At 48.1% G+C, this 14,023-nt stretch overlaps 1 protein-coding gene across 1 annotated transcript in view; it reads right to left on the bottom strand.

The window, feature by feature from the left end:
* CSTPP1 (centriolar satellite-associated tubulin polyglutamylase complex regulator 1) overlaps positions 1-3,533 on the bottom strand; it is a 198,211-nt gene extending 194,678 nt beyond the window's left edge. Inside the window, exon 1 of the mRNA XM_068261540.1 lies at positions 3,358-3,533. Within this exon, the coding sequence (XP_068117641.1) occupies positions 3,358-3,400 (43 nt within the window). The 5' untranslated portion in view covers positions 3,401-3,533. The remainder of the gene's footprint in view (positions 1-3,357) is intronic.
* Between the last annotated feature and the right edge of the window lie 10,490 nt (positions 3,534-14,023).

Genomic DNA, 14,023 nt, shown 5'->3' with positions numbered 1-14,023 from the left:
TTTTCGATTCCTTTAGGCTACTTTCCCACCAGGACGTTGCGTTTTAGGGGACGTTATGGTCGCATAACGTGCCCCTAACGCTACGCCTGGTGCTCTCTGATGTGGACGTCAGAGCGAGCCGCGTTGTGCAGCTCACTCTGGCGTCAGTGATGCCGTGATGCGCACTCTTGGACGCATGCGGCATCACGTGGTCCCGCCCAGCCAATCGCCGCACAGAGGGCCGCTCCAGGAAGTAAACACTGCACAGTCACAAAGTGCAGTGAATATTAATTAGCCATGTGCCCGGCCGCTCTCCCCTCCTCCCCAACATAACTGAGCATGTGCAAACAGTCTAACGCGGCTTAGCCACCTATAACGTACTGCATGCAGTACGTTGTCTTGACGTACAGCGTTACAATGTAACGCAACGTGGGCACAGTGAACAGCCCATTGATTTTTCATTACTGTGAGTTGGGCTGCATTACAGGCTGCTCTAACGTGCGCCTGTAACGTCCCTGTGTGAAAGCAGCCTAAATAATTGATCGTTGTTTATAAAAAAAAAAAAAGTGAAAATCTGTCAATTTGATTGTACAGTAGAATAACTTTATAGTAAACTCCAAGGGACAGAGAAAAGACATTTACTATATCAGAAATGGTCACACTCAAGCACATATTTTATACTATAATACTGGATCTTAATTCAGTTAATAATTGGAAGTCATTTTTTTCTTTTCAATGCTTCAGCAAGCGAGCATAGTGTATAAAGTGGCCATGCTGGTCAGCGGCGCTTCACGCAGGCGCAGTAAGGATGAGGTCAGCCTCTGCACCGTGCGGGGAGCCTGGGACGGCGGCGGAGCGGTCAGCGTGGGACAGTCGGCTGCAAGTGGCTGGAGAAAGCCCCAGGTGAGTAAAGCAGATATTTTTCATTTTCGCTGATGATTCCTTTAAAGGGAACCTTTAACTGAGAGGGATATGGATGTTTCCTTTTAAACAGTACCAGTTGCCTGGCAGCCCTGCTGATCTCTGTGGTTGCAGTAGTGCGTGAATCACACACCTGAAACAAGCATGCAGCTAATCCAGTCTGACGTCAGTCAGAGCACCTGATCTGCATGCTTGTTCAGGGGCTGTGGCTACAAGTATTAGAGACACAGGATCAGCAGGAGAGTCGGGCAACTGGTATTATTTTAAAAGGAAAAATCCATATCCTTCTCAGTTTAGGTTCCCTTCATGCTAGCTTAAAATGCACAGTGCTGAAAATGCAGGGATTTGCACGCAATAGTCCAGTGCTGTGAAGTTGGTACAAAATTCATCCGACTCCACACAGACTCGTCAGTTTATGAAACAGTGGGGACAGGTTATGGTGGCACACACAGGCTGCCAGTATGAAGGGGAAGGATGAGGATGGTGCACAGTGGGGACAGGTGAGGGTGGCACACAGGCTGATAGTATGAAGGGGAAGGATGAGGATGGTGCACAGTGGGGACAGGTGAGGGTGGCACACACAGGCTGCCAGTATGAAGGGGAAGGATGAGGATGGTGCACAGTGGGGACAGGTGAGGGTGGCACACAGGCTGCCAGTATGAAGGGGAAGGATGAGGATGGTGCACAGTGGGGACAGGTGAGGGTGGCACACACAGGCTGCCAGTATGAAGGGGAAGGATGAGGATGGTGCACAGTGGTGACAGATGAGGGTGGAACACAGGCTGCTAGTATGGAGGGGAAGGAAGAGGAAGATGCACTGTGAGGACAGGTGAGGCAGGCACACACAGGCTGCCAGTATGAAGGGGAAGGATGAGGATGGTGCACAGTGGGGACAGGTGAGGGTGGCACACACAGGCTGCCAGTATAAAGGGGAAGGATGAGGATGGTGCACAGTGGGGACAGGTGAGGGTGGCACACACAGGCTGCCAGTATGAAGGGGAAGGATGAGGATGGTGCACAGTGAGGACAGGTGAGGCAGGCACACACAGGCTGCCAGTATGAAGGGGAAGGATGAGGATGGTGCACAGTGGGGACAGGTGAGGGTAGAACACACAGACTGACAGTATGGAGAGGAAGGATGAGGATGGTGCACAGTGGGGACAGGTGAGGGTGGCACACACAGGCTGCCAGTATGAAGGGGAAGGATGAGGATGGTACACAGTGGGGACAGGTGAGGGTGGCACACACAGGCTGCCAGTATAAAGGGGAAGGATGAGGATGGTGCACAGTGGGGACAGGTGAGAGTGGCACACACAGGCTGCCAGTATGAAGGGGAAGGATGAGGATGGTGCACAGTGGGGACAGGTGAGGGTGGCACACACAGGCTGCCAGTATGAAGGGGAAGGATGAGGATGGTGCACAGTGGGGACAGGTGAGGGTGGCACATAGGCTTATAGTATGAAGGGGAAGGATGAGGACAGCGCATAGTTGGGACAGGTGAATGTGGCACACAGGCTGATGGTATGTAGGGGAAGGATGAGGATGATGAATAATGGGGACATATGAGGGTAGAACACACAGACTGACAGTATGGAGAGGAAGGATGAGGATGGTGCACAGTGCGGACAGGTGAGGGTGGCACACAGGCTGCCAGTATGAAGGGGAAGGATGAGGATGGTGCACAGTGGGACAAGTGAGGGTGGCACACAGGCTGATAGTATGAAGGGGAAGGATGAGGACAGCGCATAGTTGGGACAGGTGAGGGTGGCACACAGGCTGATGGTATGTAGGGGAAGGCTGAGGATGATGCATAATGGCGACATTTGAGGGTAGAACACACAGACTGACAGTATGGAGAGGAAGGATGAGGATGGTGCACAGTGGGGACAGGTGAGGGTGGCACACAGGCTGACAGTATGGAGATGGAGGATGCGCAGTGAGGACAGGTGAGGGTGGAACACACAGGCTGCCAGTATGAAGGGGAAGGATGAGGATGGTGCACAGTGGGGACAGGTGAGGGTGAAACACACAGGCTGACAGTATGAAGGGGAAGGATAAGGAGACTGCACAGTGGGGACAGGTGTGGGTGGCACACAGGCTGACAGTATAGAGATGGAGGATGCACAGTGAGGACAGGTGAGGGTGGAACACACAGGCTGACAGTATGAAGGGGAAGGATAAGGAGAATGCACAGTGGGGACAGGTGAGGGTGGCACACACAGGCTGACAGTATGATAAGGATATAGTAGCCAAATTCCCCTGAGGTTTCTTGCTGGATCCCTTAGACTAGCGCCCACACAGGCTGCTAGTATAGAGAGGAAGGATAATGCACAGGAGGGGAAAGTGGGAAGCACACAAGCTGCTAGTCTGCAGGGGAAGGATAAGGCTGATGCACAGGAGGGGCACATGAGGGTGGCGCACACAAGCTGGAGATGGACAGAATAAAGCTCTCCTCACCCAGATACTCCGGGCCAGACTGCTGCAACCTCTCCGGGCTCATCTTCTCCACTCCTCACCATCAGCACCGATAATGACGTCATTCATTCATTAACTGAGCAACTTCCGCCCCCTGCGACTGGGCTGCGTCCCCAGTTACCACGGCAACCAGCTTCTCCGTGCAGTGCGAATGCGCCTCGACTGCGAACGTCAGCCCCGACCTATGGTTCCTACCTCAACCTGCAAGCAGAGCTGGGTGGAAGGAAACTGCGGTTCTATTTGCTAATGGGTATAAAAGAGTATTAGTCTAGCAGTAAGCTGGTTAGAGGTCTGCTAATAGGATTTATAAGAGATTCTAAATAATTCTAAGGTGACACTATACTTCTTTAAATAAAATTAGCTAAATCACAGCGGTTTTCCCCCATTTATACACATCATTTTCCATGCATTGCTGCAGTTTTCTGAGCGATCGGTCGAGTTTACCATTACGATTTTCTGACGAAGGGGTATGGGTGTATGTTACATAGAGAAATCTTAAATCCAAATCCAAAAAAGCTTTATTGGCAGGACCAAATACATTTAGCATTGCCAAAGCAAAACAAAACATTAACATGGGGAGGAGGGATTGTGGGAAAAAGGGAAGGATATAGGGGGTTGGGGTATATAGTCCATAGGTGTGTGGCGGGTGTAAGGGACAGTATAGGGGACTGGGAGATACAGTCCATAGGGTGGTATTGGGGGTATACAGTCCACGTGGTATCATGTTTCTCCCAGTTGGTGGCAGGCTGTGACATATATCGGGCAGCTATTTGCACAGTGGTTTCCTCCTCCCCCAGCAAGGGCTGGTGCACACCGAGCGGCTTTTTCTGCGTTTCTGCAGCCGCTTGCGGCTGCGGATACGCTTGGTCAATGTATCTCAATGGGGTGGGTCACACCAGAGCGAGAGGTATTTTGCAGAAACGTATACTCCCGGGGTGAGGCATTTTTTGGATTGTGGATGCGTTTCTGCCTCAATGTTAAGTATAGGAAAAACGCAAACCGCTCTAAAAAAGGCCGTTCAGAGCGGTTTTGCCGGCGTTTTTGTTACAGAAGCTGTTCAGTAACAGCTTTACTGTAACAATATCTGAAATCTACTACACCAAAAACGCTTCCCAAAACCGCAAAACGCTAGCTGAAATGCTACAGAAAAATAACAAAAAGCGTTTCAAAATCTGCTAGCATTTTGCGGATCTGCTAGCAGTTTTTGGTGTGCACCAGGCCTAAGATGTAGAGTTTCCTCTCCTCTGATTTATTTACCTCTCCACAATCCTGCACAGGCGCACTAGCGGCTCTTCGTTTGGGTAAGGCGGAGATAGCGGAACCCAATTGTGTCTACTACGCAGACACAAAAAACTTGCGCCTGCGCAGTACAGCAGACCCAATCAGTGAAACCCAGTGAAAAAAAAACTTCCAGAATGCTATGGGTGGGGGAGGAAGGAGCATTCAGCACAGCTAAACACATCACTCCCAAGTCCCAACTGTCCCTTTTTGGAGGGACAGTCGCTCTTTGGAAACCAAGTCCCTCTGTCCCTGTTTTTTCCAGGACTGATGTACAGATCTAAGTAAATATACAGTATGTATTTTTCTACTGAAAGATTGTTTAATGGGCTCCAAACTTTATTCCCATTCCATAAATTGATTTATTTCTTAATTTCAAATGGTAATATGAAGAAAAAGTAGTGATGATAAGACCAATATGGTTTGAATTCTAAAATAACATCTTTTGCTTATAATTTTTTAGTGGGCTGCGTGGCTAGGGGTGTGGCTGGGCACGGTTAGGGGTGTGCCTCTTTTTCATCTCTTAGGCTAGTTATACACCAGGACATTACGTTTAGGGGACGTTATAGGGCACATAACGTGCACCTAACGCAACGCCTGGTGCTCTCTGGTGTGGACGTCGGAGTGAGCCGCGTTGTGCAGCTCACTCTGGCGTCCGTGATGCCGTGATGCGTACTCTGGGACGCATGCGGCATCACGTGGTCCCGCCCGGCCAATCGCCGCACAGAGCGGCCGCTCCAGGAAGTAAACACTGCACGTCACTGAGTGCAGTGAATATTAATTAGCCATGTGCCCGGCCGCTCTCCCCTCCTCCCCAACATAACTGAGCATGTGCAAACAGTCTAACGCGGCTTAGCCGCTGAGAACGCACAGCATGCAGCACTTTGCTGCGTTACAATGTAACGCAACGTGGGCAGTGTGAACAGCCCACTTGTGTTACATTGCTGTGCGGTGGGGGAGCGTTACAGGCTGCACTAACGTGCGCCTGTAACGTCCCTGTGTGCAAGAAGCCTAAAAGTTGTGAGATATGCTAAACAGCCTAGGCTAAGCATTTCTGAGAGGGTAGGGCTATATTCCAATGTAGAGCAATAAGGATTGAGGCCGGTTTCACACTGCTAACTGGCGTTAACGTTGTGGTGCAATGACATGATCACACCGCATCTCCAAAAAACAGCCTTCGGGGATTTCTGTGTTAATATGCAGTTATTCCCTTCTGGCTGGCAGCCAAGCAGGAAGTGAGGATCTGTAGCGCTCACTTCCTGTGGCCGAAGAAAAAAATTGCACAGAAGTGTATTGAATTCAGCACATGCGCGCTGCAACGTTACCGCGTGAATTTTTAAAAATATACACATTGCCATAGACTAAAAGTGGCCACACACTTATAGATTTGCAGCAGATTCGACCATCAGATAGATTTGTGTCAGATTCCTCTCTCAGAAGCGGGGGACGCCCGCGAGATGCATTAAGGCAGCCTTGCGCTCGGGTCCTGGGGATCTTTACCTTCCACAGCACGTAAGCACCTTTTTTCACTTGGCACTTGGACTATTCCCTCCGAGGTAATAGGCAGTGGCGTAGCTAAGGAGCTGTGGGCCCTAATGCAATTTTTGCAACGGGGCCCCCAAGCACTCTATACATAACAATTGATATGGGGCAACAAAACCTGCCAATGGCAACAACAGTGTCAGATGTGCAAGAAGGGGATGGGGAGCAGTTTGTTAATGATTGCCACTATTCAAAGTATCTATAGAAGTGATTATTATGAGCACAGGACCAATAGAGAGCTAATACTGTCATTGAGGGAGGGCCCTTCTGGGCCCCTCTGGCCCAAGGGCCCCGATGCGGTCGCAACCTCTGCAACCCCTATTGCTACGCCCCTGGTAATAGGTCTTTTGCGTACTATTTAGCCAGGCTGGCTTCCTTTTACTGCTAGGAACTTTTTAGTTTCCCAGATTGCACAGGACCATTTGGTCCCTATTGTGGTTGTTACACGAACATTTAGCATTATTATATTATATCATTTGTGATACTTAATTCTTGGTGTGGGCAATATTGTCCCTTTTATTGTATTACCCATTATTAATCTGTAATGCGTTAAGGTGATCCCCTCATCATTATTGTTGATAATTATTGATTATTGAATTGATACCCAGTGCATCTCCTTTTGGTGTTTTTAAATGTTTTTATTTATGTTAGAGCTTTTTGAATAAAGCTATTTCCATAAATGTATAACCTTCGGTAGTATTGGTGCTGCTTTTCTTGGGTAGTGTTGTGTGTTTGTGTAGTTGTATTTTTTACCCTTTAGCTAGAGTGACCAGATTTTTATGGGTCCAACCTGGGACAGGGAGGGGGGGGGGGTCGCGCGGGGGGCGGCGCGCCGTGGCGAAAAGTGGGGAGGACTGAGGAGCACGCAGCGATGAAGACCGGGGGGGGGGGGGGCTGTGCTGCGGTGGAAAATGGGCATGGCCATGACATTGTATGGGTGGAGCTAACGTAATGATGTAACAGTGAGGCATAAGAAAGCAGTGTTTACGCCATGATGTGGACAAACGAGACTTTGCATCATGGGTGTGCAGAAACTGTGTGATGCTAACAGTATACCGTAACCACAAAGCAGCAAACATAGCCATCTATGACCATTAAATAATAAATGCAGTAACAGTTACCCCGGACACCAGAAAATAAACGCAATGGGCAACATGTCAGCACAAAATAAACGCAATGCGGGCAAACATGTCAGCACAAAATAAACGCAATGCGGGCAACATGTCAGTACAAAATAAACGCAATGCGGGCAACATGTCAGTACAAAATAAACGCAATGCGGGCAACATGTCAGTACAAAATAAACGCAATGCGGGCAAACATGTCAGTACAAAATAAACGCAATGGGCTCTATTCACAAAGAGCCAAATTTTCTGCAAAATTTTACCGCAATATTTCCGCCAGCGGTAAACTCTGCATTTTTTTCCACATTCACTAATGTTTTCCGCATGCGGGAAAAAAGATGCGGAAACGGCCATTATTCATGCGGGAATCATGCGGTAAAAAGGTTGCATGAAAAAGTGTTTAAAAAAAAAAAGTTAAAGTCCACCAAGCACAGCCCTTAAGCCTCCACACTTCATTAAAGTCAATGGGATGCGGAATATATCACCTACTATTTGTAGGTGATAAAAAATCGGTAAATAACGACGAAATGATGCGCCTGAACATTTTTGAGAATTGACTTTTTTTATTGCGGAAAATACCGACTTTTGCGGAAATTTTTCCGCATGAATCCCGCACTTTTTCCGCATGCGGAAAAAACATGCGGAACATTTTGAGAATTTCAACTTGACGGTATTTTGGTCGCAAACTTCCCGCATGTACTTTACCGCATGCAGGAAGTCTTTGAGAATAGAGCCCAATGCGGGCAACATGTCAGTGCAAAATAAACGCAATGCGGGCAAACATTTCCCCAGAAAAGAAACATAATGGGAGCAAATTTCACCTGGAAAAGAAAGCATTTACTCATCTGGCAGAAGTCTCCGGCCTCTGGCGCGGTGCTCCCGGGACCACCTTCCTACTGCTCATCTCCCGCGCTGACAGGGCTACGGCAAGATGGCGCCCGAAGCCCTGTACTGGAGACACATAGTCTCCAGTACATGGCTTCGGCAGCCATCTTGCCGTAGCCCTGCTCGCCTGCCGGTGTCGGAGCAGACACCGGAAGAGGAGGCTGGAGCAGGGCTGCAGGCAATGAACTGGCACGGCGTCTATAGACGCCACTGCCAGATCATGAGGATAGAGTGGCCAGAGTCCCGTGGCCGGGACGTCCCGCTGCTGGGACGTTTCTCGGGACCTCATGCAGCGTGGGACTGCAGACCCCGAATTCGGGACGCGTCCCGGGCAATCCGGGACGTCTGGTCACTCTACTTTAGCACAAACTACCTCTTAGGCTGCTTTCACAGTGGGACGTTACAGGCGCACGTTAGAGCAGCCTGTAACGCAGCCCACCGCACAGTAATGAAAAATCAATGGGCTGTTCACAGTGCCCACGTTGCGTTACATTGTAGCGCAGCACGTCTACATAACGTACTGCATGCAGTACTTTACACGCGGCTATGCCGCGTTAGACGGTTTGCACATGCTCAGTAGGGGTTGTTTTTTTCATTTTATGGGCGGAGAGGAGGCGGGGAGAGGCCGCTACGTAGCCAGGCACATGGCTACTTATTATTCACTGCACTTGCAGTGTTTACATCCTGGAGCGGCCGCGGATTGGCTGGCGGGACCACGTGATGCGGAGAGCTCCGCTCACGTGGTCTCCGCAGCGCCTCCGACAGAGCAGGCGCACCAAGAGCTGCTTGTAACGCGGCTCTTGGTAGCGTCCCGCTCCAACACCACCAGGCGTTGCGTTAGGGGCACGTTATGCGACCATAACGTCCCCGAAAACGCAACGTCCCACTGTGAAAGCAGCCTTTGGTGTGATATCTTGGTTCCTATTAGGAACAAGTATCTACACTTTGTTACTATAAACAACAATGTATTATTGATTATATGATGCTTGTCCATCTCTCTGTCAGTTCACTATTCTGTCAGATGCCTGTCAAGTCGAATCTGACAGGAATTTATCTGAAGTGTGCCACACACTAGGAACAGATTTCCAATATATTTCAGAATGAAATCGATTTCAGCCATCGATCAATTCTATAGAATCGATCAATCAATCAATCAGAAATCGGTTCTTTCAAATCTGACAAGATGGAAGTTCTAGGTCGATCTGCTGCTGACCCATAGAGTTGCATTGGATCTAATGGTGCAGTAATGCCTTTAGATCGATTTTCAATAGATTTCCAATAGATTTCATTCAGAAATCTATTGGAAATCTGTTCCTAGTGTGTGGCACACATCAGATAGATTCCTGTCAGATTGAACCTGACAAGCATCTAACAGAAATCTGATGGTCGAATCTGCTGCAAATCTATCAGTGTATGGCCACCTTAAATGTATTATTGGACCATTAGATCCAATGCAACTCTATGGGCCATCGATCTGCTGCCAGCAGCGGATCGACCTAGATTTTCCATCCTGTCAGATAAATCAAATCGATTGAAATTGGCCGCAAATCGATCAATCAACCAATCGATCGAAGGCTGAAATCAACCAGTGTATGGGCCCCTTTACATGACTTCCGGTCCGTCGCTTGTCAGCACGCAAGTAGCCTACCAACGTAGGGGTGCGCTCGCGTCAGGATTGCGATAAATATGTCACTTCTGTCACATCACTTTGGTATGAAGAACCCCATAGACTTACATTGTGTAGCGTTGGCCTGCGGTAAAACAGGTCAATGCACTGTGTGAAAGGGGCCTTAAAGAGGAACTGCAGTGAAAATAACAAAATGAAAAAAGTGCTTAATTTTTACAATAATTATTTATGGAGGATTTAGTCAGTGTTTGCCAATTTTAAAATCTTTCCTCTCCCTGATTTACAGAAATGTATCACATGGCGACATCTTTACTGCTGGCAGGTGATGTCACTGGAAAGAGATGCTGCTTGCATTTTTGGCAGTTGGAAACAGCTGTTATTTCCCACAATGCAACAAGGCTCCCATAGTGTGATGTCAGTACCTAGGTGCTGACATCACCCTGTGGGAGGGGTTTCACCACAATGTCAGCCATACAGAGGCCCATGATGATCCGTTTGAGAAAAAGTAAAGATTTCTCATGGGAAAGGGGGTATCAGCTACTGATTGGGATGAAGTTCAATTCTTGGTTACAGTTCCTCTTTAAGAAGAGTTTCTGAGACTAATTAGGGAAATTACCATCTTGCTTCACATTTGCTCTAAGTATATGAAAGTAGCATTTTCAGCATCCAGCTTTGTGTAAGTCATCGCTCTGTCTGCTGCGATTTAATTAAAGGGGAACTTCAGCCTAAACATACATACTGTCATTAAGTTACATTAGTTATGTTAATTAGAATAGATAGGTAATATAATCTCTTACCCACCCTGTTTTAAAAGAACAGGCAAATGTTTGTGATTCATGGGGGCTGCCATCTTTGTCATGGGGGCAGCCATCTTTTTGGTTGAAAGGAGGTGACAAGGAGCAGGAGAGACAGTTCCAACTGTCCTGTGGCCTGATCACCCCTCCCAGCTGCACACGCTAGGCTTCAAATGTCAAATTCAAAAAATTGCACCAAAACAGCAGAACAAGAACAACAACATCAGAAATCCCATCATGCTTTGCACAGCATCAGGGGAAAAAAGCCCGGGCAGTTTTCTTCTGTGCAGCTAAAAATAAGGCGTGTATAAGAGAAACAAAGTTCTGATGCTGTGAAACTGTTAAAGAAACACCAAGCCTTTTCAGTGCTGCTGAGTCGATTTTTAGTCCGGAGGTTCACTTTAAGAGGAATTGTAAAAACAGTGGGGATCCCAGCGGAGACGTCAGAGAGCGGATTTCATCTGTCACTCTTCTCTCCAGCTGTGCTCCCTTCTGCCCCGTCACAGAATCAGGCCGGCCGCCTCATCCTTGTCACTCTAGCCCGGGACATGTGCAGGGCTTCCTCCCTGGCCCCCGGCATGCTCGTACTATTTACTTAAGAAATGAGGATAAAACCTGCTGTTTTTGGACTCTGCTCCTGCGGTTCGAATAATGAGATGTTTTTTGTTCCACTGGCGCCAGACGCAGCGGCTGAAGGAGGAGAAGGAGATACCCCCAGGATTAGGATCCCTCTGCGCGTATCAATCTGCACATCTAATGCGTGCGGTTCATACAGGATACGTTATACCTATTTTCTTGTCTTCCCTCGGTGCATAGTGGTATCCTCTCAGTGCGCAATTATCTGTGTGTCTGTCGGTAAAGTGCCCCTGAACTGGGGACAAAAAAAATGACTGAAGCCCATGGTGGGCTCAGGGCCAGTTGTAGACATTTTGCCGCCTGAAGCTGTATGCATACAAAGCCAGACCGGAGAGGAGAGACTAGGGATGATCGGAAAGAGCAAATTCTGTTCCGCCGGAATTTGCGGATTCTGCCAATGCTGAATTCCGTCGCTATGAAAATTCTGCCGGATTTTTGCGAAATTCTGCGGAATTCCGGTGGAAAAATTAAAATAATCGCAAATGTAACCTTATTTATGCTAAATGGTAGCCCATAGACCCTATTAACTGTTCCCTTAGTCCTTTTTCTTCTCCCTCTCTAGGCTGGCTTCAGCATGTAGCATTGTAGTGTGTTGTGTTGGTGGTATAATGGTTAGGATAGCAGCCTACCGAGTGCTAGACCTGGGTTCGATTCCCAGCCAATGTATGTAAGCTGGCTTTTGAAATCCTACAATTCACTAAGCAAGCTCATTTTTCTCTTGGATATATCACAATGGTACATGCTAGGCTGGCTTCAGCATGTAGCATTGTAGTGTGTTGTGTTGGTGGTATAATGGTTAGGATAGCAGCCTACCGAGCAGTAGGCCTGGGTTTGATTCCCAGCCAATGTATGTAAGCTGGTTTTTAAAATCCTACAATTCACTAAGCAAGCTCATTTTTCTCTTGGATATATCACAATGGTACATGCTAGGCTGGCTTCAGTATGTAGCATTGTAGTGTGTTGTGTTGGTGGTATAATGGTTAGGATAGCAGCCTACAGAGCGGTAGGCCTGGGTTTGATTCCTGGCCAATGTATGTGAGTTGGCTTTTGAAATCCTACAATTCCCTAAGCAAGCTCATTTTTCTCTTGGATATATCATAATGGTACATGCTAGGCTGGCTTCAGCATGTAGTGTTGGTGGTGGTATAGTGGTGAAGAGAGCTGTCTACCAAGCACTAGACCTGGGTTCGATTCCCGGCCAAGGTATGTAAGCTGGCTTTTGAAATCCTACAATTCCCTGGAAGACAAGACCCTCCTCCCTCCGGGAGGGAGAAAGGAAGTCTGTCGAGCAGAAATTCTTCTTATTAGTCCGAAATCAGTTCGGTGGGAAAAAAATTTGAATTACGCGGAATTTCATATTTTTCTGCGGAAATTCCGCCAGAGTGATATAGCAATTCCGTTCCGGCACAACGGAACGGAATCATCAAATTCCGGCCGGAATCACGGAATTCTTAATTCCGCGGAATCCAGCGACCATCCCTAGGAGAGACACATCGGGCTGTGCATTGCAGGCACTGGCACTACGCTTACCTCCCTCTGCTTCCTCCATTGCAGCATCTCCTCCCTGCTAGCCCCCAGCATCTAATACTCTCAGGAGATTAGCGATGAGATCACCAGCCACACGTGACATTCTGCTTCTTCTCTGACTACAGTGATGGCTCATGAGACCCGGCAGCACGTAACAGGTCACATGAAGCACCGCTATAGCCATGGATACAGGACGTTGGATGGGCAGATGGAGATCTCATCGCTGGAACGCTGAAAGCAGGTGAGGGAAGCAGCACTGTGCAACTAGGGAGGGGGAGACGAGGAGAAGGACATTTGGGGAGGGTGCCTCTTTCCGATCCTGTAATTGTTGCCTCCCTAAAACACGTGATTCACATTGCTATATGGAAGCACCGCCCCTGTGTGGGTTAGAGTGTCCTGGCGCTGCTTGTTGTCTTTTGGATCCCTCCCACTCCCCGTCTCCGGTCCTTTTCATGTTCGACGGGATTCTCCAGTCGAATAGTGCAACCAGGAAGATCTCCCTAGCGGTGGTGCCAGACTCAGTACTGCGCGGGTGCGAGTTCCAAAACACACAAGCACAGCGAAAGCAAGCAATCAACCACAGGCACTTTCTTTCACTGCACAGGCAGTTCAAAACTGCACAGTTCAGAATAGCTGAGGAACTTCCAGAAGGCAAAGGTGGTAAGAGGGATGGGAAATGGGGGGCCCCAGGACAACGAGCAGCGGCAGGACACTTCTGAAGAGGTCATCTAGCCCACCATGGGCTTCTTTTAATAGGTTTTTTCCAGGTTCATAGGTTGCTTTAAACATACATCAGAAATGGTTTACGAAAGATCTCTAGGGTGGAAATCCTAGAAATAAGAAACACTGGGGTTGATCTTCCTAAAGGTGCCCATTATTGGAGTGATTTGTAGTGAACAATCGTATTTTTCGATAAGATCATTCAGACCCAAAAAATTGTATGTAATCGATGCACAGCATTGATATCAAAGCCAGTTGTGATCATATCTATAAAACACTGAACGGCAATAATATTTACTTTTGCTGCTGCACAGGTGCAGTAGTGTCTCTCCGACTGGGCTCAAGACTAGTGGGGGGCACCCGAAGACTTGTACAAAACAAAATATATTAGACAATGGTGACGCATTTCATGACATAAACCCACTTCCTCAGACCAAATTTTCATGCTGTTACAATAATGCAGCCGAGCTTAGAGCTTTTTCGGAGGTGCAACGTCATGTCATCCCCTTTATAGT

The sequence above is a fragment of the Hyperolius riggenbachi genome, chromosome 11, assembly GCF_040937935.1.
Source record: "Hyperolius riggenbachi isolate aHypRig1 chromosome 11, aHypRig1.pri, whole genome shotgun sequence".
Taxonomy (NCBI): domain Eukaryota; kingdom Metazoa; phylum Chordata; class Amphibia; order Anura; family Hyperoliidae; genus Hyperolius; species Hyperolius riggenbachi.
This window is presented reverse-complemented; position numbering and strand designations above follow the sequence as displayed.